The 25,449-nt window shown below is 43.3% G+C and overlaps 1 protein-coding gene across 2 annotated transcripts in view; it reads right to left on the bottom strand.

The window, feature by feature from the left end:
* Mps1 (Monopolar spindle 1) overlaps positions 1 to 25,449 on the bottom strand; it is a 146,599-nt gene that overhangs the window by 43,551 nt on the left and 77,599 nt on the right. For both annotated transcript variants that reach the window (XM_065437331.2, XM_065437341.2), the window contains exons 12-14: positions 20,445 to 20,599; positions 18,135 to 18,295; positions 9,751 to 9,875 (exon numbers count right to left, since the gene is read on the bottom strand). In XM_065437331.2, the coding sequence (XP_065293403.1) occupies positions 9,751 to 9,875; positions 18,135 to 18,295; positions 20,445 to 20,599 (441 nt within the window). The remainder of the gene's footprint in view (positions 1 to 9,750; positions 9,876 to 18,134; positions 18,296 to 20,444; positions 20,600 to 25,449) is intronic.

Genomic DNA, 25,449 nt, shown 5'->3' on the forward strand with positions numbered 1-25,449 from the left:
AATGTCAACGGCAAACCGAAGGTTGCCGAGATATTCGTGGTCGATCTTTACTCCTAAGCCTTCCCAATTTAATAGCTTGAATACTTCTAAGTATGCAGTGAATAGTATTGGAAAGATTGTATTTCCCTGTCTGGCCCCTTTCTTTATAGGCATCTTCCTGTTTTTCTTATGTAGAATTAAGGTAGTTGTAGAACCTCTGTAGATATTTTCCAAGGCATTTACGTAAGCATTCTGTACTCCTTGAATATGTAATGCCTCTATGACTGCTGGTATCTCTACTGAATCAAATGCCTTTTCGTAATCTATGGAAGTCCCAACACAAACATTAAATCAAAGTATGCTTTTGGGTAGTGCCCATGAATTCTAGTTACATGCTCAGCAAGTAACAACAAATGCAGATGTCTGCACCGATTGTCATATGGAATATGCAGTTCTCACTCAACAGCCAAAGTTGTCCTCACACCTGTGTTAGATGTGAAGTAGCACCACAAAGCTTATTCCATCAAATAAGATCTATCCAGTCCATGACATACTAAACTGATGACAGAGCTTGTAAGTAAACAGTAATTAATAGTTTATTGGTCCTTAACTGTCTCACTTTACAACAGACAGGAGTGTGCGATTGTAAATAAAGCTTTAGAGACCATGAAAGGAGAGCAAAAATTTTACACTTCTGGTACAGTCACAGAGCCTAAAATTTGGGCATGTAGTGCACTGGTCAAATACATTATACAGTTGACTTCTGCTAATATGACAAAATTGATCGAATTATTTGACGGGTCAAATGAAACATGATGCAGAAAAAATGCCAAAACACACCACCAATTCACTGGGCAGTAATTGACCAATTCTCCGAACCAAATCCATGTTAGCTTTCTGTGTGTGCAGAATAAAAAATCTAATGTAGGGATAACATTAAAGCTCCTAAACAAAGCAGAAATCTAATGTGTACACAACTTTTTTAGCAAGAACGGGCAAGCGTCAGCACAGTGGCTGCCAGTGTTCTAAAGGCAGCTTTGCCAGAATAAAGCTGCGCTATTGGTGGTTTTTAGCCCAATATTCTGAGATTATAAAAAAAAAAAACCATCGCATGTTAGAATTGGGAAAATACCGTAACCAGATTTTGTGAACTAGCATTATTGCCTGCAAGTTCTCCTAGGGCAGGCTGAAATGAGGCATTTCTGAGAAAAGATGGCATGTGTATACATCTCATTCACTGTCCTCTAAGCTCTGCCTAGGCAGGTGCTGCCAGCAAAGGGGTCACCATAGGGGTCAGGCGTGTGCATGCTGACTGGTCAAGTTCAAATTATCCAGCAAAGGCCAATTTTAGGATCGAAATAATGAAATTTATGGTCCACAGAAATGCACGGGCGCCAACTGGGATCTTTGGTTGGGATTGAAGTAACTGAAAAATCTAATGAATCGAAACCTACTGTACCACATGAATTCAAATTTAATGTGTAAGCTTTGAAAGGAAGTTCTTTGCAAGTCATTTGTGGTTTCAAAACTCCTATTGCAATTGCGCATGCAGTGAAAATTCACTACCGAGAGCAATGACTGACCTCTGCTATGCTGCCTTCTTAAGTTTATCATGCATCAAGAGTACAAGGGAAAAAAATTACCTATTAAAGAAGTGCAGGGCATGCAGGCACATAAGCACACGTGCTTGCAGGATACTGTTGTATATTCAGTTCTTGTTTATTTTTCAATGTGAACACCGCCAAGCGGCTACAGTTATCTACACTTGAACCTTGTTATAACGAAACATGATATAACGTAATAATGGATATAACCAAGTATATGCAATTCCCCTTGAAATCGTAACAGAGATCCATGTATTTTAAACCTGATTATATCTACTGCGAGAATAATTTTTCCTTGTTAAAACAAACTACATTAATCTCCAGAACGAAAAATATCGACCGCTGCATACTGAGTATATAACGTTCACTGGGTTCCACACTCATTTGGTGCAGTAGTTCAAAATTTCTGCGTCGAATATGCCGTCGAGCTACACTGGTCTTTCACACTGCCGCGCGTAGCTACACAAACAGTGGCCGTGCACAAGCAGCACTTCTTCCTTAACTTTTTGCGCACCTCTCTCTCTCACTGTAGCTGGCAAAGCTATAGGCACACCCTCCTAGATCGCAATTTTGGAGGCTCCACCTCATATCGGCGCGGTGTGCTAAAACCAGTGCCTCCACTTCTCTTACACTGCAGTGCACTGCGCTGTGCTGTGCTGATGCAGCTAGGCATGACCTCTGGGACTGTGTGAAACGAGCCGGCGTGCTTGCAGAGCAGAGCAGCAGGGCCATAAAAAAGCGGCAGATCAGATAGTTTTGCTTTCAATGGCCAAATGCATCCGCGTTTCTGGAGTTCTGCCAAGCTCTGTTAGCCATATATTTCGACGGGTTTCACAGTATGAGCGAGCTAAGTGTAAAGCGGAAGCGTAAGATCACAACATTAGAACATAAAGACGTTATAGTAACGGCTGTAGAGTCAGGTGCTAAAACGTCGAGTGTAGCATATGCGGAACAGTCTTTTGCAGTTGCTTTGTTTAATTTTAATCACATAAGTGGCTGCGTACTGGTAATACCGGAATAAGAAACTGCACTCCATTGTGTTTGTGTGAGACGGGTGGCTACATACTGTTCTTGATAGTGCGCCCCTTGTGCCTTACCTTGTTCACATGGGATCTAGTGGCCAGAAACGCACCATACGATCGAAGTTTAGCGACATACTGAACATTGGTGCCGAAAAATCTTGTTTTTTGGGAACGTATGAAGCGTAGAAGTTGAGAGTAACTCTATTGGGTCATTGTTTGTTTTCTCGATTGCGAATGCTGGCTCCAGGAAAACTGACATAACGGGAACAAAATAACAGAGTCCTACTGTATATGTGTGTGTTATTCAATAAAGAGCAGTACGTTTCTTGCCAACTTTCATGCTTCCCATCATTCAAGAGCGGCTCACGTTGTCACTACATTGGTGACGAGGGTCAACAGAAGAAAAGGGCATAACAGCCTTTCTGCTTCCCACCATGACCACCGCCTCCCTTTCAGCCTGTACCCGGTCGCCCAGCTGATCATTGGTTGCAAAGCTTACGACTATCCGAGAAATTCACGCTAGCTTTGGGAGCATTCATCTTCTCAGCAGGGTGTTGCAAGGCCCTTCTTATCCACAGCCTTATCCCGTTGACGGCCAGCGTATTTCCTTTATGCTTCCAGAGTTTGCTGAATATGCTGAAGAAGGTGAGACCACTGCCACTAAAGATCTTTTGGAAGATAGGCAGGATGCAAACACTAGACCATTATCAAAACAAACAAAGGCTGCACCTTCGTCTTTTAACAATGCTGTCGCAAATTTGAACCACTTTATCGCCCAAATTAATATCGTCGCAGAATGTCACCGCTTTGGCAGGCGTGTCCAGCAGCCAGAGAAATCTATTTACGAGTACGTTGTTGCATTACATGAGCTTGCAACCGCTTGAAGATGTGCTCCGTGATTAATTTGTGACAGTAATTTCTTCGCAACATTTGTACGAGCGTTTGCTGCTCGAGGACTCAAGTCTCTTTTTCACACGCTGTGTGTTTGTCTACCCAGCTAGAACAGACTACTCAAGACGTCCAAACATTTGCGTCTAAAAGTGTACAGCATGTTGCTACTATGAGTAACGCCCCCTTCCACTGCTTTCATTGCAGTTCTAATTGACACTGCTGCTTCTTTCTACTGTTCGGCTAAAGGGAAACGTTGCCATTTCAGCGGTCTGGTTGGTCACTAAGTCAATGTGCAACAAAAACCGACCTGTTGCTTCCGTTCATCAACTAAGCAGCAAAGCATGCAACGACGTTGAAAATATTCTGGTCGTGACTGTGTCCACTCAGCCTGGTATTCACAGAGACGTCTTTGCAGGAAATGTCAGCTTAACGTTCTTAATTGATTTGAGATCCACAGTCTCCATAATGTCGTTAAACCTCTGCAATCAGCATTTCACCAGAAAGGCCCAATGTACTGCACCTCGGTTTAAGTTGTTGGACTACTCATAAGAGTCCATACCTGTGCATGGCTGCTTTATCTAGGAGGTTACGGACATGGCTCACACAGCATCTATTTGGTTTTATGTCGTGTCTCAAGGCACTTCTTGATAACATTGTGATTAAGGCTCTTAAGGGGGGAGGCTACCCTCGGATACCAACTTTTTTGTTTATTGAGATATCTTAACCCTTTAAGGCGCCTTGTACACAATTGTGTACATTGTACTTCTGGTGTTTTTTTCGTGTTTAGGGCGCGCAATTTTCTATTAGGTGGGCTTTAGCACATTCCCAAACTTTAAACTGACAACCATGTGCATTTTGGGCACCATCTATCGCATTTCGGTGAAGATGTTCATATCAAAACAAGAAATGGCGGACGCCGGAGCAGCAAAGAGCGGCGAGTCAAGTTCTTATTTTTTTTAGAGCCACTTTTTTTTACTGTGGCAAGCGAAAAAAAATTAGACGCGCTTGTGCATCATATGAAGTACCGAGGAGTGATAATTTCATCCTTTCTGAGGAGATGACCAAACGCTAACGCTCGCACGCGCATGTGTACACGATTGTGTACAAAGCGCCGTGGTCGCTGCAGAAATGAAGAACGCTGAGAGTTGCTTTGATTTTCTTTCCAGGTTTTTTGGCCATTCGTCGTTCTTTCTACAATGCAAACAAATATAAGAAAACCCAAAAGACAGCTGAAAGGCTTTTGGAGCTCATTGCTGATAAATGTTTCAGACGTTGGGGAAAGTGACGAAGAAGCCACGTGCGAAGCGACCGACGCCTGCGTTGCAGCTGCGTTCACCAACCTCACAGAAGAGGAAGACGCTGCTGCAGGGGAAACGCAAGCTGAAGAAGTGGACACAGAGTGTTTTTTCCTTTTGTGAACCTGGGTATCTGCAATTCTTGGCTGGACTACCACCGTGACAATCAAACGCTGCCTGGAGCTAAACTCCTATATTTGATGAATTTTCGCTTGCTTGCAAGCTGCCGAAGCATTAATTAAATCGGTACTACCCGAGAAAAAGCGTGGAAGGCCTTCTCTTGCAGAGATCCAAGCACCACAACCAAAGATATGGCAAAAAAGCAAGAATATTGCGTCCTTGCACCGACGCGCACTACGACTCCTTTGACCATTGGTCCGAATCCCGCGACCAGAACGTGCGAATTAGGTGCAAGCTCGAGAAGTGCACATGAGGCACCCGGATATTCTGCATGAAATGCGCCGTGCAACTGTGCCTGACGAAAGAGAGCAATTGCTTCCTCGCATTCCACAAGTGAATTTTGTGACCACCGAGGCGCTGTGTACACAATTGTGTACGATGTTGCAAATAATAAAGTTTCATAATAACTTTCAAGAATTCGATGGTTTTGCGTTTCTTAGGTCCCAAAAAGAATGTTTATATATAGAAAGAGTTTTTTCTATGCATAATTGCAAGTGGCGCCTGAAAGGGTTAATGAAATCTTCAGGATAGACTCATAGCAAAAGCATTAGTAGAACTACAACATCTCATGCAGTTATGTTCACTGGTTCTCAAGTTACAGCAATATGTCAGAATGATGCACATGGTTTTTTATTCCAGGCCTGGAGAATTTTCAAAAGGTGCTGCAACTGCGAAATTCACTATGATGATCTCCAGATGGATACCTCAGGGCAAGACAGAGCCCTTTCTTTAAATTTCCTTGCTGAAAAATTTTAGCAGACCGCTGAATTGAGTGTTGGTGATTAAGATTTTATCAACCAAATTTTGACTAAATATTACAAATCACAGACACAATATATATATATATATATATATATATATATGGGCTTATCTTGCCCTCAGAAATTTATTCAGATACACAATGAAAAAAAAAAGAGAGAAACTAAAAATCTGATGAGCGATTAAAGAGATATGGCTGGAACAAGCAGCCTCACCAGCCAAAAAAGTCATTTTGAGAAAATGAGCTTTGGAAGTTTTGAGCACATATATTGGTATAAAATGACCCTGCAGCGTAACTGGAGATGTCCTTAGGCACTCTCTTCTTTTGCCACCTTTCCACCTTCTCTTGCGACCGCTTCTTAGCCTTTTTCAAATGCAGAGAATCTTTCTCGGCTGCCTGTTGAATGGCCAGGTGTTAGCCCCACTGATGAACATAGCTCTTGGGTGGCCCTGTGGCAGCTAGCATCATATCTTAAAACTGCCTCATGCAGTGCTGTCTCCACAGCAATCAGCGACGCATACTGCTCTTTGGGCATCAGGGACCACAGCATGGAGTGAAATGATTCTGATGCATTTTGCATCTTTGGTCCCAGGCAGCATTGCGGAAGAGAAGCCTGTGAGAGGAGCTTATAAACAGGTAGCAGTGCTTCTGCAACATAGCCTAGAATATTGTACTGATGCTTCGGAGGCGGCACACCTTCATTCTTGCTGGTGTTATGACGACACCACGAGTCTGCACCCTCAGGGCATAAGTCGTGGTAAAAATCCTCATCCGTCGATGTCACGTGGTGGTGCGATGCCATCACTGCACGCTGCATTGCAGCCCCATCGTTGGAATTGTTCCGTGGGGCCCAGCCATAATAGTTGGTCAAATTGTTTATGAGGGCCTTTGTCAGCCTGCCCTTCCCTCTTAAAGCCTTGTCACTTTTCTGCACAAGGTTGCGCAGTGCTGTCCCCATCCTCTTCTGGATGTGGTTCAGGCATTCCTTTTTCGAAGTGGGGACCAGTCCATAAACATTTTCTTGCACAAGGGCAGAGAAGGTGGCACTATCTCCATCAGACACGAGCGTTGTGCAACGGAGGTTGTGCTTTGGCACCGAACGTGAGAAAAGGATGATAGCTACCTCAACCTCCATCCTCCCAGACTTAGAGTCAGTGTTTTTCTGGTACAGATGATCCTCCTGCAGCTTGCGTAGCCTGCATCTCAAGGCTTTCGTCCTACTTGGCAACCAAGACACTGGTTCGATAAAACAATGGCGTCTAAGAAGAGGCCCGTATGCTATTCAATTAGTGCACCAATTCCAATATGGGACGTGCGGCCAGGCTTGTGCCATGTTCCATCAAAGTTTACTGTGATATCCCTGCTGAAATATGGATCTATTTCCTTGGAGGTGGTTTTCACAGCAGAAGCAGATTCTGCATAGAACTTGTCTATGCACTGTGTCTGCAGTTCCTTGAATTTCTTCAAGTGCTTCTGAAAAGTCTTATGATGCAGGCTATGATGGGAGGGCTGTTTGTCCCTTCCCTATCTCTTTTGTTGCCACAATGGCTCTTATATTGACGTCAAAGGCCATTAGTCAACCTGACGAGCAGAACTCCACGCGCTTGCAACTACTTCACAATGTAAACATAGCAGCTGAAGCTTTGCTGCAAGTCGAAGTTGGGTGCCTCCTTGAACCTTCATCCCAGTCGCGGGGTCCCGGATAGCAGGTCGCCTAGGGCATCCATTTGCACAAGGAGAAATTTTTCGCCTTCACTTGTAGTGGTGGAAGCTTCAGGATCGCGCTCCATTGCTTTAAATTTTCGCTCCGTCGCTGACACAGCGCCAAGTCCTTGTTGCACACAGCAGTGCGTTTTTTATCCGTTGCCTATTTCTCCTCACACGTCAGGAAACGTGTTTTCAAGTGCACAGTGGACGACGCAATCGCACTGTCCGAGGCAGATGAAAGAGAGGATGTGAAAGCCGCTGTCGATGAGGACGAGACGCCAGGCGCACTCGTCACAACAAATTCTTGTGCCGGTGGAGTAGGAGTCGTGTTGCTAGAAGCGTCGACGCAACCACGCTCTTGCGTAGATGAAGCAGAAGCTGCCCCACAGGAACCATCAGCGTGATCATCGTCGGTGCGCAGGCGAGTGGCGAGTTTCGCCGTGCGAGTGAGCTTCATAGAACGCTTCCTTGCACCGAACACTTGTAGCATCTTGAGTTTCTTTGGGTGCATCGTGGCCAACCGCACAACAATCAGCAGGCTAAACGCAACAACTATCTTGAGACGGTTGAAAATTGTCTCGTAAATATGGTAGAAACTTGGGGAATATGCGAACGGCTGCAAAGATAGACGATGGCAAGCGGAACACACAAAGGGCGCTGGCGATGGAGGAGCCGAAGCAGACGACGGCCGGTTGCATTATGCAGGAGACCACTAGGTCATCGCACGCAGCAGCCAATGGGAGTCGTGCTCCCCCCCATGTCCTTGAGGAGCGTGCGCTTCGCCCAATCTCAGCTTCGCGTCTCAGCCGCAGGAAACTTGAAAGCTCTCGTGAGCCCTCCAATCATGAGCGATTTACGCCTCTCCCGCGCCGCCGCCGCCGCGGGGGCCGGGGAAAAAAAAGCACAGGAATGCACAAACAAAACACTAAAATGGTGTCGTTCAGAGGAACGGTGGAGAAATGGCGTTTGCGCCAAGTAACCCCTATTTTGAGCGCTCGCTCATCGCTCGAGGGCTGCTGCGGCTCGTTATAAACTTTATTTGAAACAGTTTTGCGACGAATTAGACGTAGATATTTACAGAAATGGTAGTTTATAAGACATACTGCCCGAACATGTGGTTTTCCAAAAATCTATCTTTTCGCGATTTTTCGGTTTTCAAAGGCTGCGTGCCCCCTGAAACGGGCCCTGAACCACCCCTTGGGCTTGGTGAAATAACAAAGTCCGCGGTTGGCATAAGCTGCTGTGAACATGTCAGCCAAGTTTTGCTGTTGTATGCGGTGGATGCAGCTTGCAAGCGGATCGCAAAGTCACCTTTCTCTCAAACACTCTCCTTTCAACAAAAGGCCCTGTCCACACTCTCTTCTAGACGCACTATTTCGTCATTCCTTTAGACGGTCGCTATTGGCTGATAGCTGACATCAAGCTGCGGTCGGCTACATGACGTGGGACCTTCTTTTCTCGAGGAGGATTGAGTGAACGGGAGGCAGGATCCGATATCCAGGACATTTGACAAACACTTATATTTACATATGTACAAGAAAATTCAAAGAAATACAAAGAAATGCAAAGAAATACAGAAAAGTTGACGATAATGTGGTAGTCGCTGATCACTCCCCCTGTCCGTAGCTCCTTTTATGCCGTGTGTGACCTATGTTTAGTCATTTCCTCCAATCTGGTGCCAGGGGGTCAATGACATCAGGTCCCACCAATCCGGTATCAGGAGGCCGCGGACATCAGGTCCCACCAATCTGGAGGTAGGCCGCCCTTTTCGCCAAAGCTATTGTACACTGAGAGGGTCATACTGAGCGGGCCGTGTCATACTGAGCGCATCTCTGGCTTGGACACGCCAGTATGTGCTGCTGACAGGTGACAGCCGTATCATTGCTAATTGCTGAAACCTCTCATGAACGAGGCACTCCTGCGCTGGCCATAACTCATCTATGTCGAGAACCATCCCGACGAGGCCATCGGCCCTTTCACCACAATCATGCGGGCCATGACCGAGGAGTGTCGCGGGGCGAATGGCCGATCTTAACACTACAGATACCAAGGCCCCTATTGAAATCAGTGGTAGCCAGACAGGTACACAAGGAGAGGAAGTATGTTAAAAAAACAAAAGAAAAGGAAAGAAGGAAAGAACAGAACAGACACGTTACACTGTCCACTAAATTAATTTTGATAGCAATGCAAACCCCACTGCGTACTTTAAAGAGCTGGCTTATCAACTTGATTAGAGTAATTGCATAATTACTTGCCTGAGCACCTTTCTTATACATGACAAGCACATGCAGAACAATATATGCATACTGTACCGGTGACTCTTTGTAAACACTAGTAACATCCTCTTGCATTCTGGCAGCGATACCAAAATCTATCAACTTCAGCTTCCCCGCCACAAAGAGGAAGTTGGCTGGCTTCAGGTCAGAGTGTATCACACCTGTCAAAAACAAATGCATTTGAACATCAATATAACAACAAACTTCAATATGATGAAATTCTCGATATAACAAGGCATTAAACTTTTTAAAACTTCTTGTCCATAGAACACCATATATTTAGAATCCCAATATAATGAAGTGTATACACGATTTCAACATAACGAAATTTCCCTGTCACCTTGAAGAGATACTAAAAACTGCACCGGGTACAGATGGTAAATTGGTTAAATTACAAGTGGTTGCTAGCGAACGCACTTCTCAAATCATGCCACGCGACAAAAAAAAAAAAAAGCACAGAAGCATCATGTTCTGTTAAAGTCCAAGTGCGATAAGATCCTATTACACCCTGCCCACAGTATGCTTTTGGTGCGAGTGAAAGCATGAAAGGGTGAGCTGAGAAGAATGGTGGCTTGATGAGCATTCTACCCGTGCGAGAAAGAGGAGGGGGGGGAGGGTAGTGAGCTGCGGACGATCAAGCACAGATGAGGGGAGGAAGAGGGAGGCAGGTTGGCACGAGTCTCTTTTTCAAAAGCGGCCACGGCTGTGCATGGCTGTCATGCCCGGCTGAGCGCATATGCAGCCTGTGCCAATGTTTTAGAGGTAATCTGCCACATATGCATGAAGCGGTGTGCTGATATGGCATGGCATCATATGAGCTGTCTTCCCGCATGTTTAGTACCGGAGGTTGCGTAATTTTGTTCTGGAGACTCATTAAAGCATTCACTCCCCGCTGCCGTTGCATTTAATCTTAACATTCTTCCCACTATGGGCGACACTATCAGTTGCAGAGGTGGAGTGGATGCAAAAGTGTGGCTGGCTTCGTCATCCTGCTGACGTGAAGACATTGTCGACATGGCATGAAACAGTACCTTTTTTTGCCGACTCTCAAAGACAACCAAATAATTTTTTTTTCTCATTCAAATTTGATTTTTCCGATTGTCCAATAATTCTGAAAATTTTGCAGCTCCTTCCGTCTTAACAAAATCTGTCGGCAACTGTACTACTTATTTGCATAAAAGCTAAATTTAAATGTAATGAAATTTCAATAAATGAAGCATATTGAAAATTTTACCGACTTTGTTATTACAATGTTTAACTGTACTACTGCAACATCAGAGTCTGTGCAGGCTCCTCAGAAAAATACTCAAGTGCATTTAAGCACTTTCATAGCACTGCCAATATATCTGCCGGGTGTCACATGACATAATGGATGCAACAGTTTTTAAACATAAAACTTCAAACACTCATTCATATGGGTGCAAATACCGAATGATTGTTCCTAAACTGAATATTGAATCTAATCAAGAAGACAAAGGTTGTACATCAAATATACAGTAATTACCACAATCTTATATCTTAGCAAATTTTATGTAAGGAAAGCAGCTGTAAAACTGTTTGCAGCAGTGTACGAGCAGTAGCTCTGATGTATGCAAATGATACCTGCCTGTGTTTGCTGCTGGGTTTGAGGTAATGCAGCCCAAATGCACGGATGGCATCATATGAATGTGCAAGACTGCACATGTTGCTTTTTGCAAGTGACAATGCTTGATCAGTGCCTTCATTTTGGCACAGCATGCTGCTCGCACTCTACAGAACAATGGACGGGTCTGTACATGCAGATTTCTATATGGTTACACCCAGCCATTAGGATATGAGGATGCTGCCAGTGATCAGTTACATTGGTATTTGTATTTCTGGAATGGCCAGAAACTTCGTGGCCATGTCATAGAGACCCAGGAAGATTTGCTTTCTTCGAGACGGCCAGACAGTCATCAACATTACAGCAGGTGAGCTGTGCCAGTCATAGCCTGCTCATTGAAACCACCCTACAAAATGGACGAAACAACCAATTCCAAACGTAGATGGTGCATCATGTGGCCTAATGTTGCTATTCCACCATTTCGTCCTAGGTGACTGCAGCTGCAGTCTTTCCGTGCAAGAAAGCAAACTTACAGGCCCATTTGGAGCTGTGCATGCGGGTACAATTTTAGTTCGATGTACGTAGCATATGTTCTGCTATGCATTGTTGCTAAAGCTCCACAATGTTCAGAATCTGCTCTATATAAGAGATAATTTCATTTAATCAGGTTGGTTAAAATTTATATGCACTGTAACAGCCAGCTTCAATAGACATGGCAATGCCTTCCTCTTCAAAGTAAAGGTAGAGGCTAAGAAGCCGCTGTAACTGATGTAACAACGCACAAAGCACAATAACACACACAGAATGATGCATGAAAGGATGATGTGGGAAGGCATAAGAGAAGAAATAAGTCAGCCATAAATCTATGGCCTTATTTATTACATACACAAATTTTCACACAGATTAAAAATAATTGCGAGCAGACACGATGTCCAAGTAGGCCTTTTAGCCCCATCAAAGCTGTATATTTGTGCAATGTCAATAGCTTTAGGCCTCGTATACAAGTGGAAAAGTACTTGTGCAGTGTGAAACATGTAAATTTGAGAATTGTCTGACATTTGTTTACAAAATTCCTCTTTACTGCAATGTGTGTACATTGGCGAAACTGGTCAATGAGTGTCTACAAGAGCACAAAAATATGTGTGAACAACTAAATTCACCTGAGAACCTTGCTGTGCATTGTGCTAGGCTTGGTTGTACAGTGTTGTTTCAACAGGCTACTATGTTAGTGCATGAGAATAACAGAAGGAAGAAAGCTAATCGAGGCTTTCAGCATGTTGTGTGGTGCATATGGCATATGTATCAACATGTGTTCTACTTATACAGCACTGAGTGAACATGAAATAGCACTGCTTCATCGAGACAAAGATAGGAAGCAGCTTCGATTGTGGTGAGCATTCATGTTTTACATCCCCTTCCTTTTTCTCAGTTTATTTACTCTATTATCCTAAGTATTTCACCTCTGGAATATGAATAAACCAGTTTGACCATCATCCTTCGTGTGCTTTTTCATTTGTGCCTTGTCACATGCAGTGCAACTCACATTTATGATCAAGAACCAATTAGCATTCACACAACCTTACATTAAAATGAGCAAGATTGGCACTTAGTAAATTAAGCTGAGATGCCAAAATTTACAGCCATATTTTTCCCGTTAAACTCAGTTGGGTGGTGTTTGCATCTTACTGTCACCGAGTGCCAGTCATTAAAAAGTTGGCTGCTGTTTTTCTGCAGGACCACCTAAATAACTATACAGTGGAATCTCGTTGATACGATTCTGCATGGTATGTTTTTCGGGACAAAACGTTTCTTCTTATTTTCCCGGCCAACATCCCATAGCAGTAATGTATTTTCACACGGTTATTGCGATCCCGTTTTTACCTGAAATTGGATAACAACTGCAGAAGTGGACTTTTACTAGTAGTATTTCTAAAACTCAGCTTCATAATCCAGTGTACTAGCTTCAATAACATTCCAACGACCCATGAATGACGTGTTAAGCCCCAGGCACAGTGGAGGAAAAACGCATGTGGCATGCTGCCGGCGGTAAAACGATGCTGAGGCAGTGCAGACACACCGCTGCTCAGTTGAGCGAGGGAATGGCCCCTTCTTTTTTTTTAAACTTCCAGAAGAACTTCGTTACGGAACTTGAAAAGAAGAGAGTTCAGCGCAAACTGACTAGCTATTTCAACAGTGCTAAATAAAAGTGCGTTGGCTGCAGTTCGTATGGCGCCGAATGATGCTGCTCTGCATAACATGTTATGTGGAGCAGTATTACTCAACTCCACGCAAACCTTTGCTATTGACTGTCACCAATTACGCCTATCTTCACACCTTTTTGAGCTGGCTTCGGATAATAGGATTTTTGGATGATACATTTTATATTCCAGTTCCCACGAAGATTGTATCAATGAGACTCCATTTCATTAAGGACACGTCCTTATGGTAAAACATTTGTGCCATGTCATTAAGCCTTTCAGGGTCAATGATATTATATACGGTGCCACGGACAAGTCCAAAATGGTTGAAGCCGTATATTTACAGCGTCGTCTGTACGTTTAAAAAGGGTGCCAATTTCCTAACTTTTTCTTTCCTGGCATGTGCTGCCACTATGCGGGAATACAAGGAATTTTTTTTCTCACGCCTCCCTCTCTCGGTTTTCGTTGCATGGTTCTTGTGCATTAGCATGTGCCCGGGCGGGCGGCGGTTAATTTGGGTTTTGTTTCTCGGGTAGTTTTGGCTTCTTGCACTTGCAAAACTGATGGCTATCTTGTTATGGTGGATCCACACGATGGACGGCTCTACGAAAAACTCTTCCGCAGACGCTTATTTCGTTGCCCATCTGGCTGCAAAGTGCATCCAGATGACGGACGGAGTGAGCATACGATCGCGCCGGAAATATAAAGATGGCAACACCGCCCGAAGCGACTGCCGTCCGCCTCGAACCTGTCAAGTCGTCGTCATCCACTGTGTGGCCCGTAACTTTCAAACTGAGGCTTGTATTTGGTTTAAATTTGTGTCTGAAAGCTTCAACAAACAAGTATTCGTGATGAGTAGGCACCGTTTCCGAAAGCCATACTCAGATTCTCGGCGTGTAGGCTTAGAGTGGCTGTAATGGCTGAACATGGCCTCGAAGATGTTGCGGCGGCTCGGGCGGATCTCAGCGGCTGTAAGTTACAAATGTTTGCTCGTTTCTACTCACTGTAGATGGCACCATCGATGTAATAAAGACTTTGTCATACGTGTTTTTTACTATGAATGAAGATGGAGATCGAAAGAAAACAGCATGTTGGCCGCAATGGCTGTTGTTTTGTCCGAATTGGATGATGACAAGTACTTGTTTCATAGAAAGAGGTCTTGTTGGCAAAAGGACTATATCGCCAACAAGCATCTCGGTATGCAAAACCACTTGTACTGAGAGCTGTTCGCCAGTGACATTGAGGAATACCGGAGGCTGCTTCGAGTGACAAGAGAGCAGTTTCTTCACTTGCTGCCAAATCGTCTCTTTCGCTCTCATGTCCATGTAATCGGTAACAGTCATGTCCCACAATGCAGGGAACTGCTCCACGAGATGCAAGAAGAAAGTTGCCTCATCGCTCAAGTTAATTTCAGTCGCTCTTGTGCGAGTCGCGCGCGTAAACAGGCACGATTGGTTTCAACAGCGACGAAGATGTTTCAGAAAGATCCTAAAGCCGCGCTTGTTGCCAGACTGTAGAGCATGCTAGGCTAAATCTGCAGCATTCGACCCCCAGAATTCGTATGCGAAAAATAGCTCGGCAATTTCCGTCCGTGGGGGTCGTGGATGACGCGTGGACGGCATGAATCTGTGATGTGTAGTCACGTGATGCGCCATCCGTTACGGAAAAGACTGATTTAGTCCGTTGTGTGGATCCACCATTACTGATCGCTCAAAGGGCGACCACCGTGCATGCGTTTCTTTTCTTTCTTTCTTTCTTTTTTTTTGGAGACTCGCGAAAACCAATTGCCTCTGGTTGGTGATAAGATGAAGATTAGCGGAAGTTCGTCACACGTTTTGCTCTTTTCACGGGCATACAAACACACAGTTTTCTTGAGTGCGGTCACCTACGCAGTTCGATTACACTATGGACGTAAATATTAGTGCAAGAGCAGGAACATTTGAGACTTGCGAAATATTCTCGTGTGCGCATTTTCTAAGCCCTGAACTATGCGTATAACAATGCATCAAATTTTTAATTCTTTTAAGTTTACTTCCATATTTTTTAATTGTTATTCATGAATAAACAGTACATATATACCAACGGAAATTTTTTTTTTTTTCGCTTTAGGGTCACCCTAGAAAAATTACGGTAAATTGTTTTAGATATAGCTCCCTCTGAAGGATTTAAATTGGCAATAAAAAGAAATCGACCCAGGGCGGTCGCATATGTTAAAAAAAAAATCGACCCTGCAAGGGTTAAACGAGCCCTGAAACACTTTTTGAACATAGTAAAAAAAAAAAAACGTTGCCTATCTGTTGTGGGGATGCTCAACTCTCAGGCGTCCCCAGATGTTTTTCCTGCATGGCCCTCATGTTTCCTGTAATCCGACTTCTCCCCGCAGCTGAGTGACGGCAGTGGTCGGTGTGGTAGCAGCACATTATGATAGATGGCGCGAGTGTTGCACTAGTAACACCACATAACCGCGGGGTTACTTGGCTTCCTCTTGGGCTTGAGGTTGTCAAGTGGCGCAGATGTTCTGCGCATGCGCATTGATCCATGCTTAGGATCATGACACCGGAATGGACGGACGTGATCGTTCGAATGCACCACCGTCCGCGTGACCACACACGCAAACGTCTAGGCGTTGGTGTCCAGCATGGGGGGCGAACATATTTGCTCGCTATTCGGTCACGGTAAGTCAGACTTCGATTTGTCGCATGCCCCCACATCAGCATGTTCTATCGGTAATAATTCGGCTGGCTATAGATTGGTGTACAAAAGGTGCAATAAATGCCCTTGTGATTCTTTGCACTACTGTGTTGTTCCTTTGTCGCAAGAGCATGTTTGAGACCCTACACTGTTAACGAGGCTCCTGCTAACATGCGAGCCAAATACTGCACTGCATGCAGCAGGGAATTTACAATCTCATGTGAAAAGCAGTGAACAGTTGCTTGCCCTTGAATCCACAATGTCGTCATTGAAAGCAGTTGGTTCACCAATGCTATTGGCTGATTTCGTGATCGTGGGAACATACTCAGTAATACATAATTGTGAAATTTAATTAAGTAAATGAAAAATATGTGTGCAATGATTAAATGATTATTTATTCTTTGCTTTTTGAAATTGCAATGCGCATTTCTCCATCTACGGCATGTGGCCTCTGACATGGCAGCAGCGTGTTACATAGCGTAGCCTACCGCGGCCACCACGGGGTGCGGCAAGGAGCCATTCTCTGCCACGATGCTAAACTTTTGGCCAGGGCTTTGCCCTATTTGCTTCTCCACTGTGAAGCTTCCAGTGTGCTAGCGGAGACGAAATGAGAAAGTTGGGTATTTGTGCGATAACTCCACTCATAGTTGAAACGTTTGAAGAATTTTTACGGCATGAGACTCGTGGGACGACTTACTTTAACAGTAAGGCCAAGGCCATTTTACAATTAGAGGAGTGTTTCAAGGCCCCTTTTTAATTTGCTAGCATTGTATGGATCCCTTGACAGGTCCCAAATACAAAACATCAATGTGTTTTAACATGGCAAATCAGTTTTGCAGAAGCTCGTAAGGTGGCGGAAAATTCATAAAAGGCGAATTGTCAGCCACTGGACTGTAGCCCGAAGCTGCAAATGAAACCCTTCCAAGTACCTCAGAAAGAAAGCTTTGCAAGTGAAGAGAAATTTGGCCTGGTCCAGGAATTGATCCCGGGGGCTTTCCAGGGCGGTCATTTTATAATCGGAGCTAACCAGAAGGCGAGCATATCTTGAAGAAAGAGGGATAAGGGAAGAATGCTACGGAATTGTCTACTAATGCATAAGCATTCTTTTGACTGAGCTGCTACTTCGCTTTTGCTTACTTATATAGCTAGCTTATGCATGTCTACCCATCGCTACCAATCATCTACTATTACACTATTACAACAATTACATCCAATTATGGACTTGTTTTGCAGATATATCATAACTGAGCTTTTCTGCCACACCACAGGTTTTTTTACAGGCCTGTAGGAGGTTTTTCTCTATTTTCTTAGTTTCGTACAGTCCTACAGTAATTCTTGGGTGAGTACCCCAGTAAAACCTGTCCATCCAGTGGCACCTTAAATCTGCAAAATAAATTCATAATTGGTCAACACATGTAATCGTTATAATAGTGTAATAGTACTAGATGCTTGGTAGCGTTAGAAAATAAAATAAAAAATACTGCTCATCGGGATTCGAACCATGGACTGTAGTGTGGCAGTCAGATGTAAACTGAGTCCAAGGTAACTTTCACTCCCATCAATGTAATGCAGTTCACACAGACATCTGACTGCCATGCTGCAGTCCATGGTTTGAATCCAGGTCAGAAGTATTTTTTAAATTTTTATTTCGAACGCTACCAATCATCTACTGTTACACTATTATAACGATTAGATGTGTTACTTGACCAGTTATGCATCTATATTGCAGATATAAGGCGCCACTGGACGGACAGGTTTTGCTGAGGTACTCTCCCAAGAATGCTTGCGCATTGAAAGATAAGGGAAGGTATTGCAAATTCAGAGCTATGTGGACCCTTTTCTTTTTTCTTTTGGAGAAAATTCACTCAATCCACTCAACTGCCTCACAAGCCCCAGTAGGGAAGCATGTGCGTAACGAGGCATAAATCACTAGAGTAATTGATTCTCACGTTTTTGATGTATCTCCTTGACAGCCTGCAGCATCTCTGACCAGTAGAACTTGATGGTGACTGGACCGAGGTCACCTTGCCTGTTCGTGAGCACAGTTGCAAGGTCCTGGTCACCCTTTTCCATCACCAAGGCCAGCACTTTGTCCTTCGTGTTGAGTTCACTGCAGCGAACACAGACACAGATACACAAAGAAATGCAACAGTCACCACAGCTCCTTCATTTATCTGTATATTGATATCTACACTCCGGTCCAAAGGCCATATTCCCCATTTATTAAATATAGTAACAATAACAATAAAAAATGTCAGCATGCATTAGCTGGCTACACACAAGCGGAACTGGAACTAACGAAAGGAAATGATTCGCAGCTGAGCCAGCATTACCTTGAGTTGCACAGATGTTGAGTGTGCTAACATGATTTGAAAACATTGATGTCTAAGAATGCCTTTCATAGTAATGAGGCATCGTGTTGAATGTTACACTATGTGAAAGTATCACTGAATGTATCACTGGAAGTGGTCAAAGCACATGTCCAATTTTTATTGACCTTCGTCATTTGACCACAGAAAACTGCAACTCCACTATTGTCGGGATTGCTTATTCAATAGAATGGATGATAATATGAATAGAATCAGCAGAAAAGAATGCTTAAAAAACAGCCCCAAATTTCTATTGGTACCGATGTCCAAATCACAGCAGCACACAGACATGCAGACATGATAGCTGACATAGTTCCTGAAAGGGTAGACTCTAGCAAAGATCCCAAAGATTAGGATATCTTTCCCCTTCAGGCACCCATTAATTCTGTGCATTCAAAATTTATTTTCACAACACTTCTAGTATCCTTGGAAACATTAAAAGCGTATTGCAGCCAAACAGATAAATAATTTTCAATTCTTCAGTGAATTTCGTCAAGTTTACAAGATGTTTTAATTCTCTACAGGAATGTCAGGTATGATAACATCCAACTATTTCATGTACAGTATACTACTTGGAAAGCAGTGACACAGCCACTTCAAGGATGTGCCTGCTGTTTATTAAACACTGTCAAAGTGAGCCTGCTACATGACAAACTGGCACTGGGAGCACACACCCAGACATCTACCAGCCAACTCTCTTCACTAATACACTGAGCACTTGTTTAAATTTGCAACAAAGGACCAATAAGAGGAATCCCAAGATGTATGTCACATATCTTAAGCAATAATTTTATTGTGATAGCAATTATACAGGCACTCCAAGCGAATTTCTGCCAACACTATCATCGTTGCTGTGATGTTCCGTATAAAGTCCAAACACAATAACATTGTCACCACGCGCCGTGCACTTGGGATTTATTTAAAACTCAGAATTTCAGGAAGTTCAGTTATGGTCATGTGACTGTACTTCGGAGACATGTGGCACCAGAGCTATGCTTGTGCATCTTAGAGCCAATATGATGGAAAACATGGAGGAAGAAAATGGTAGAAAACAAATCCACATGGGCAACTGCTTGCACAACCTGCTCATCAAAGCTAAAGTTCCTAGATGAAATTAGAACAAGCTGCTCTCGAGAATCAACTAGAAGTGAGTACGTATACTATTTTGTATGACGTGTACAGTCCCCTTGACATGAGCCTGCAGGCACTGTTAAGCTGATAGAATGACACATCTGCGACAACCATCGACGCAAACAATGACTACATACTTGCTATTGTAGTATAACCAGCTTCCGGGAGTAGTACGCTACTGTTGCAGCAAGGTAGAGCCACACCGCACAGTGAAACATTCCTCATGAAATGGTGGAACAGCAGTTTCTTTGCCTACATGTTTTAATACCGCTCAATAAGCATTATTTGGAAGTGAGCACCTACGTTGTTTATTTCTCTGCTCTTAGTCCTGTTTTTGCATTGTGAGCCATATTATTCCTCATGATTTGCATACACCAACAAGTCATTTTTTTACTGCACTCAAATTATGAACACATCAAGATGGAACTGCTAGCAGCATTTGACATGCCACCCTTTTCTCTACTCTTAGTCCTGTTCTTGCACTGTTTGCCATATTATTCCTCATGAATTGTATACAATAGCAAGTAATTTTGTGCATAATTAGTAACTAAATATTCTCTTTTCAAGTCTTTGCAAATTTTTTTAGATGATGAAGGTGGAACACTTCCTTCCACTACTTGACACTGCTCAGGTAGTTTCTGCTGTGTTTAAACCTTGTCATCACAAGAATGGGCTCCTCTCCATGAAGATTTGTTTTCAGTCAAATATAAAGCATAAATAACCAGTGCTATCACAATTTAGCAAGAAAGTGGACCTCACCAGTCATAAAGACGAACCACACGGCTGCAGGATCGCAGTGCTTTAAGAATATCTACTTCTTGCATGTAAGTCTGCATCACACTTGGCTGCACATTTGCCAAGCTCACCAGCTTTACGGCACACAGCTCCTTTAGGTGGTTGAACATCATGAACACCTGCACATTTGGAACACCACAAGTTTTCACAGCAAGTTTCACTGTCACTGCAGTCTACAACATTCACAGTTTCTTTAACAAATTGAATGGTAACCCTGACTGGAAGAAATGCAGCTAAACAATGTGCACTGCTGGGCTAGTTGCTCTACACACTACAATTTGTCTCACGTTAGCGAGGACAACACCTGCCTTCTTTGCTGTGGCGTTGTTAGCATTAAAAAAAAAAAAAAAATTAAATGAATGAAAGCACATTATGTGCTGAGTATCACGTTGCTTTTATTTAGGAATGTGCAAAAAAAAAAAAAAAATCCATGGATGCCTTTTATGGCCTGTGCACCACCACCACCAAAAACGACTAGATTTTCTAGTCAGCACGGAGCTCAGACATAAATGCAACCTTGTGCGATAGCGAGACACCAAGAATGCTTGCAGCATGGCACCTAACAGAATCTGTGTACTCACACTGTGGACATGAGGTGGTTGTGTTCTATATCACATAGTATAGCAAAAACTAATGGGACAAATACAAGAATGAAAGGTGCAGGAAGGGACCGTACTTTCAATCCTCACTCCTGCAGAGACAATCTCTGAGGGGGACAGTCCGACTGGCTGCAGCAACAGTAGTGAATGGGCCACTTTAGCTGCAGTGGGACATGTTGTCGAGTTGCTGTTGTTCATGGCCCATACATCATGTTCACTGGTCTCCAAAAAGGGTTAACTCTGTGAGGGTTTTTGCCATACATGTATGGCACCGTTGATCCGCTCTGCATGGTTTTTGACGTACATGTACGGTGCTGATCTCATGTTTGATAATTCGTGTGTATTCAATACCAATAGTCGTTGAGAGGTGCTGCCATCTCTATGGAGTCACGCAGAGTCTCCTGAAATCGTGTTTCCATACATTGGTGTGTATAAAGCCACCTGTTTACCTCTAAGCACTTGATCGGGTGGTCGCATGCATGTTGTCTGCTACCTCCAAGGCATGCGTGGAAGAAATGGTTACATTCTTTTACAGCCACCACTATCGCGTTTCCGATATGGTGCAGCGCAGTGAAAGTTTAGAGATGCTAGTGAGTTTTATTTTTCTCTTCCTTCAGTTGTGGTCCCCCTTTCGGTAGCGGTTCACATATTCCATACACTGGGGTGCATGCAGTCGTGATTTTATTACGACTACGTGTGGTGCTTCTTCTCCTGGCGACTGCTCAAGCATTTCTTCTTCAGACTTGTTTCCAATGTGTTTATTCTTCTGATGAAATGTGTTTTTGCGATGACCAATTGATATCCATAAATTTGGTAGATATTTATCTTAATCTTACTGACAGCGTATTTGTGCGTACAGTTGAACATCGCAATAACGAAATCAGCAGGGAACGTGAAAAAATTCGCTTTCGCGAGAATTTTGTTGTTGCTAAATGAGACAGCCCAGATAGGTAATGCATCACAGAACGAAACTTTACAGTCGAAATTCGGTTAGCCTACTTTCACAAGCTTGCTCGAGGATATAAAGCTGCATTGCCGACACTACAAAATGCATTGCATGTGTCGATCAGCAGTGGCAGCACTGCTGTGGAGCAGTCTTCTTGGCTAGCTGCTTTCGGAGATACGATCACTTTTGTGAGATTTTGCGTAACTCGGCACCGGACACAGAGCAGCAGTGCTCCACGCATGCAGCAGCATTTCTCTAACGCATGCTGTCACCCATAGGCACGGACGCGTCCGGTGCCGAGTGCGAAAGTGATCATATCTTGTACACCCGAAGGCAATTGATAGAGATTACGGCTCCTTCATACAAATCTACATTTAGCGTCAAATCCACATGCAATGCCTGTCAGATGGCATTAAAACCAGTGTTCTTGAAGCAAGGAGTGTGTATTCCCGGTCGATCACCCAATCATGGCCCGATACGTAGCACTCCATGCTGCGACCATTCCACGTCAGTTTGGACGTAGATTTCCTTGTTTTTGCTGCATTTTTCTCGCCGAGGCAGACATTATGCACTGCACCAGGTGTGCAAAAGCCATTGTCACATGACAGTAGCAACATGCTGTCGCTTCAAACGGACAATCAACAAACAAGATGGCGGCCATGACGTGCTTCCAGGGCGATGGCTTTTGGCACTTGGTTGTTTTTGTAAATGGCAGCACCCACGCAAGTGTAATGTGGTAGTATTTTATGCAATTTTGACGCAAAGAAATCACATTTGAGCCCATTTTGAAGTTTGCTAGCCTTGTGCAAGTAGGTAATGTGCGGGGTTACATTCCACCAAATTTCGTTGATGCGGGATTGTAGTTCAGCCACATTTCGTTGTTGAGAGGTACGAAATGCATTGAATCCTATGGGCGTTTGCCGGGGATACAAAAATATTTTGTTGTCACGAGAATCTTGTAGTGTAGTCGAGAGATTTCGTTATCATAGGGTTTCGACTGTTGTATACTCTGGTTGCGAATAAAGGGTTTTTCAGACAAACTACTGCTTGCAATAAATTTTTGCTGTATTCATGACTTTTACATCATTTCCTACTAATGGAATTTGCCCCTTTGGTCAATTCTTTTTATTGCACAGTTCTTGCGAACACATTTGACCCTCGAAAGGTTAATGTATTATGACCTTGGATTCCACAATTTAGCAACTTCATTGTAAGCTTTAGCAACAGAACACAGCATTGAAAAGCAGATAAATGACAGGTATGTCAGAGCTATGGCTGTAAAAATCACTCTGAAATAGTTTCATTTTCTTGCAAGCAATAATCATTTGCAAAACTCATTGTTCAGATGTTTCATTGGGTCACAAAGTGTTTCTTGGCCTTAGTGCAAGACAGCCACATGGTACAAGTATCTGCAAAAGGAAGCTAGTGCAACATCAGTGCTTTTACATTTTCTTTATATGTGAATGAGCTCCACTGATTTCAATAAACCAGCTCATCAGGTCCTTATGGATGGTCATGACCCCCGAGTGGAAATCCTGCCAAGAGAAAGCAGCTGCTAGAATGACTGCCACTTGCTAAGTGAGAAACAAGTTACAAAAAATAAGAAGCTTAAATTTTTCTGGCTGTCTGCTACCTGAGTGCTCTAGTCAAAGTAAACAAAATTCTTAACAATCACAAATTAGTTCTAATTTATGGCCAGCTGAGAGGCTCCAACAACAAATGCAATTACCTACAATATAATTAAAAACTTGCATGCCTAAAGTGCTTAGTGACTTTTATGCACTGCCTTCATCACAATGATAATAAGCAGAAGGTAAGCAATAATGAATGGAGATGTCAAATACCAATAAAAAGAAGTATGCTACAAACAGTAGTGTTTTCAAATATAAAAACAAAGTATGCTACAAGCAACAGTAGTGTTTTCAAATTGAATATACACAGCATCTAACAGGGCATTTTTCATATATCCTACTTGCATGAAAAGGTATAATGCTTTCATATTCTAGCACATCAGAGGCAACTAGCTTGTTTTACAGGATGCTTTGAGGTGCCACTACAGTGAATGGGAAAGTTCTTAAAATTTATACAAAGACCTATACACCTTACAGAGCCCCTTAAACTATATATTGTTACATGGAGAATCCTCTATGTATAGTTTCTCCCTGTAACAATATTTTGGTTAGGAAGCAAGCGATAAAAAGTGACAAATGTCCTGAACTCTAGGACAAGCAGCTGCAAAGCTGAAGAGACCAGAAAAATATGCGAAATGTCTCATGTTCTGGCAAAAGTGTTTGGGTGATGTAGTCTAAGTAAAAATGCGAAATTGAGCACACTTGGTAATTTATACAAACAAGATTTATTTCTGGAAGTTTAACTTGGAATAGTTGGTGTGTTAAAGGAGAAAATGATTTTATACTAAGCATCTATCGTGTCCTTAGGTGCTGGACCATAAGTGCACTATGCAATGTGCTCCTTTCGGACAGCGGAAAGGTGCAGCACAGCCACACTGGAAGAAGCATTCCTCACTGAGTTCTCGCAATCCTTGCTGCCTCAAAACAGCGTGGCGGCCCAACACTAGTCTAAAAAGGAACTTTCAGCTGAAGCAATGTAGTGACATGACGCTGATTTCGTGGCTCCGAGTAATGGTCAACAGTCAAAGGCACTCTTCTGGGCTTTAGTGTCTGCCGCCCAGTATGTTGTTTTGAGGCTGCAAACATGAACTATACAAAGTTTACCTGCTGCTGTGCACATTGCCATGCTGCATCTTTCCGTTGCCACAGATAACCACACCATGCAGTGAAGTGGACCTACAGTCCAGTGCCAGACGACGTGGCAAATCCTCAATAAGAAAACTTCTTCGTAGTTTGAAATATTCCTCTGATAAACTGATAAACAGCTAACTGGACCTGAGCAGTTGCTCCACATTAGGGCAAGCTGGTGTGGAAACATCATGGAAGTGCCACCGCCCTTCTTTCCTTTCTGCATTTTTTTCTGGATTGCTGGCTTCCTCTCCCTGCAAGACTGGCATTTATACTATTGCAGAAGCTGAACTTAAAGGGGCCCTGAAACACTTTTTGAACACAAGGCATGTTGCCGATCTGTAGACTAAGCTCCTGTGAACATGCAAGCCAAATATTATTGCACTGCATGAAGCAGACAATTTTTCATCTCATATCAAAAACGGTGAAAAATCACTTGCTCTTTCCCCTGCAATGGCATCATGCAGTCAAGCCCACTAACAGTTACTGGCTGATTTCATGATCGCGAGAACATTCTCAGAAGTACTATATGTCAACTTTCATTTAAATAGATGAAAAATACATGTCTCCAATATCAAGTACCTCATCTTTGCACTTCTGGTCTGCACATGCCAGCTGTGTATAGCTGTGTACGCTGAGCGTGGCCTCGGAAAATGCATCAGCGT

The sequence above is a fragment of the Dermacentor albipictus genome, chromosome 1 (genome assembly GCF_038994185.2).
Source record: "Dermacentor albipictus isolate Rhodes 1998 colony chromosome 1, USDA_Dalb.pri_finalv2, whole genome shotgun sequence".
NCBI classification, from domain to species: Eukaryota; Metazoa; Arthropoda; class Arachnida; order Ixodida; family Ixodidae; genus Dermacentor; species Dermacentor albipictus.